This window comes from Gracilinanus agilis, unplaced genomic scaffold (genome assembly GCF_016433145.1).
Source record: "Gracilinanus agilis isolate LMUSP501 unplaced genomic scaffold, AgileGrace unplaced_scaffold881, whole genome shotgun sequence".
Lineage (NCBI taxonomy): Eukaryota > Metazoa > Chordata > Mammalia > Didelphimorphia > Didelphidae > Gracilinanus > Gracilinanus agilis.
Window position 1 is genome coordinate 1 of NW_025399641.1, and position 1937 is coordinate 1937.

At 69.9% G+C, this 1937-nt stretch overlaps 1 protein-coding gene across 1 annotated transcript; it reads left to right on the forward strand.

The window, feature by feature from the left end:
- Nucleotides 1–42: 42 nt before the first annotated feature.
- On the forward strand, nt 43–1858 carry LOC123256690 (ELMO domain-containing protein 3-like; the record flags this gene model as incomplete). The annotated part of the gene is made up of 5 exons (XM_044685268.1): nt 43–330; nt 426–591; nt 936–1036; nt 1529–1652; nt 1736–1858. Coding segments are annotated over 5 exons (802 nt in total), but the record flags the coding sequence as incomplete, so codon positions are not given.
- Nucleotides 1859–1937: the final 79 nt, after the last annotated feature.

A 1937-nucleotide genomic window follows, 5' to 3' on the forward strand; every position in this document is an offset into this window, starting at 1 on the left:
CTCCCCCTCCCCTTGCCATCTCTCCCTGCCCTTCTCCCAGAGGAGAACACAAGCGTCTGGTGCTCCGAGTGGAGGCTGGCAGCTCCTCCTGCCCTCTCCATTCCTCGGGGGGCCTTTGGTGGGGGTCTGCTCCAGCCCAACCTGGCCTTTGGGTTTCCTAGCGATGGGAGTGTGGAGAAGCCCCCGGGCGGATGCCGGGCCCCCCCCCCCCGACATTTCTGTGCTCCTCCTGCTCTCTCACTCCTGCCCTTCCCGGAGCCTCCGTGCTCGGCTCACCAGAGGCCGGGCGTGGTGCAGCCCTGTCCGGGGGAGATGCTTGTCTTCTCCTTCGTCTGACCGGGCCGGGGGCCGGGGGGCGGCCTTTGGGGAGAAGGTCTGTGATCCGGCGGCAGCAGCTCCTTTGGGCCTCGCAGGGGGGTGCGTAGAGGAAGGCCGCAGAGCCGGCGGCAGCTTTCCCGGCAGTCGAGGCTCCCGTGATCCGGGTTCTGCCGCTTGACGGGGCCCCTGTGCTCGCGCTTGCAGGTGAGAGCGCCGAGATGCTCCGAGCCCAGGAGGAATGGGAGGCCGTGGAAGACATCCAGGCCGGAGCAGGTGAGGCCAGGCCCGGGGCCCGGCCCCTCCCCAGCTCCCCCCCTCACTTTCAGCTACCCCTTAGGACACCCCCGGCCCTGGGGGGGGGAGCCCCAGGCCTGCCTCCGGGGGTCTGCGAGGAGCCTCAGAGGGGCTGGGGAGGGGGCCCAGGACGAGGTCCCTCTTCTTGGGGCCCCTCCGGGCCTCGTGTGCTTCAGGGGCCCAGGGCCGCCCCCCCGGGGTGTCCACAGAGCTCCATTGGCAGGAGCTGGGCGGCTGAGGCTCTGCTGGCCCTCATCCCTGAGAGTCGGAGAGTGCTCGGCCCCGAGTGCGAATCCTGGAGCCAGATCTTCTTTTGTCCTCAGGGGGCCGGGGGAGCCTACGCGGGCCCCACCGATCCGGGAAGCTGATTTCCTTCAAGGAGGCCCTCGAGCACTTCCAGACCGCCGACCTCTCGGGCTGCAGGGTACGTGGTGCGGCCTCAGCCTTGTGGGCCCGGCCCCGAGGGAAGGACGGAGCCGGGGCTCCCGGGGAGGCTCTGAGGAGGAGGTCGTGGAGCCGACTGCCCGCAGGCAGGCACGGACGGATGCTGCTCAGCAGCCACGACAGTATCGGGGGCCGGCATGGTGGGGGCAGGGAGGTGCTCAGGGAGGACAGAGCCGGGCCTGAGGGGGAGGTCCTGGGATCAAATGTGGCCTCAGCCTCTTCCTGGCGGGGTGACCCTGGACGAGTCCCTTCACCCCGAGGCCCAGCTCTGCCGGCTCTTCTGCCTCAGAACCAACGCGAGGACCGACTCTGAGACGGAAGGTGAGCCTTTGTAAGAGACGGTCAAGCTGGTCTCGCTGCCGTGTCCAGAGGAGTCCAGAGTGGACGGCTCGGCCCGGGGGTCCCCCGGCTCTGCGGCCCCGAGAGCCCTCCCTCCTCGGACCCCTGCCCACGGCTCCTTGTGTTTCCTCAGAAGAAGATCCTGCCGGCGGCTCCCCGGAGGGGCCTCTCGGCCTTCTGCAATTGCCTCTTCGGCCCCCCGCAGCTGCTGGACGGCCTTCAGGAGGAGCGAGACCTGATCCTGGCCATCGCCCAGTGTAAGCGCCCGCTCGGGCCTCGGGTCTGGGGGGCCTCTTCCGAGGGGCGCCCCCACCACGGAGGCCTTCTGTGTCTGAGCTAGGCGGCCTCGACCACGAGGACCCCGTGCACAGCCGCGTGCTGCAGACCATCTACAGGAAGCTCACCGGCTCCAGGTTCGACTGCGCCCTCTACGGAGCCCACTGGGAGGAGCTGGGCTTCCAGGGTAAGAGGCCGGCTGGCTGCTGACGGTGGCCCTGGGGAGCGGGCTGGGGGGAGCGGGGTGCTGAGGGCAGGCCCTGGGG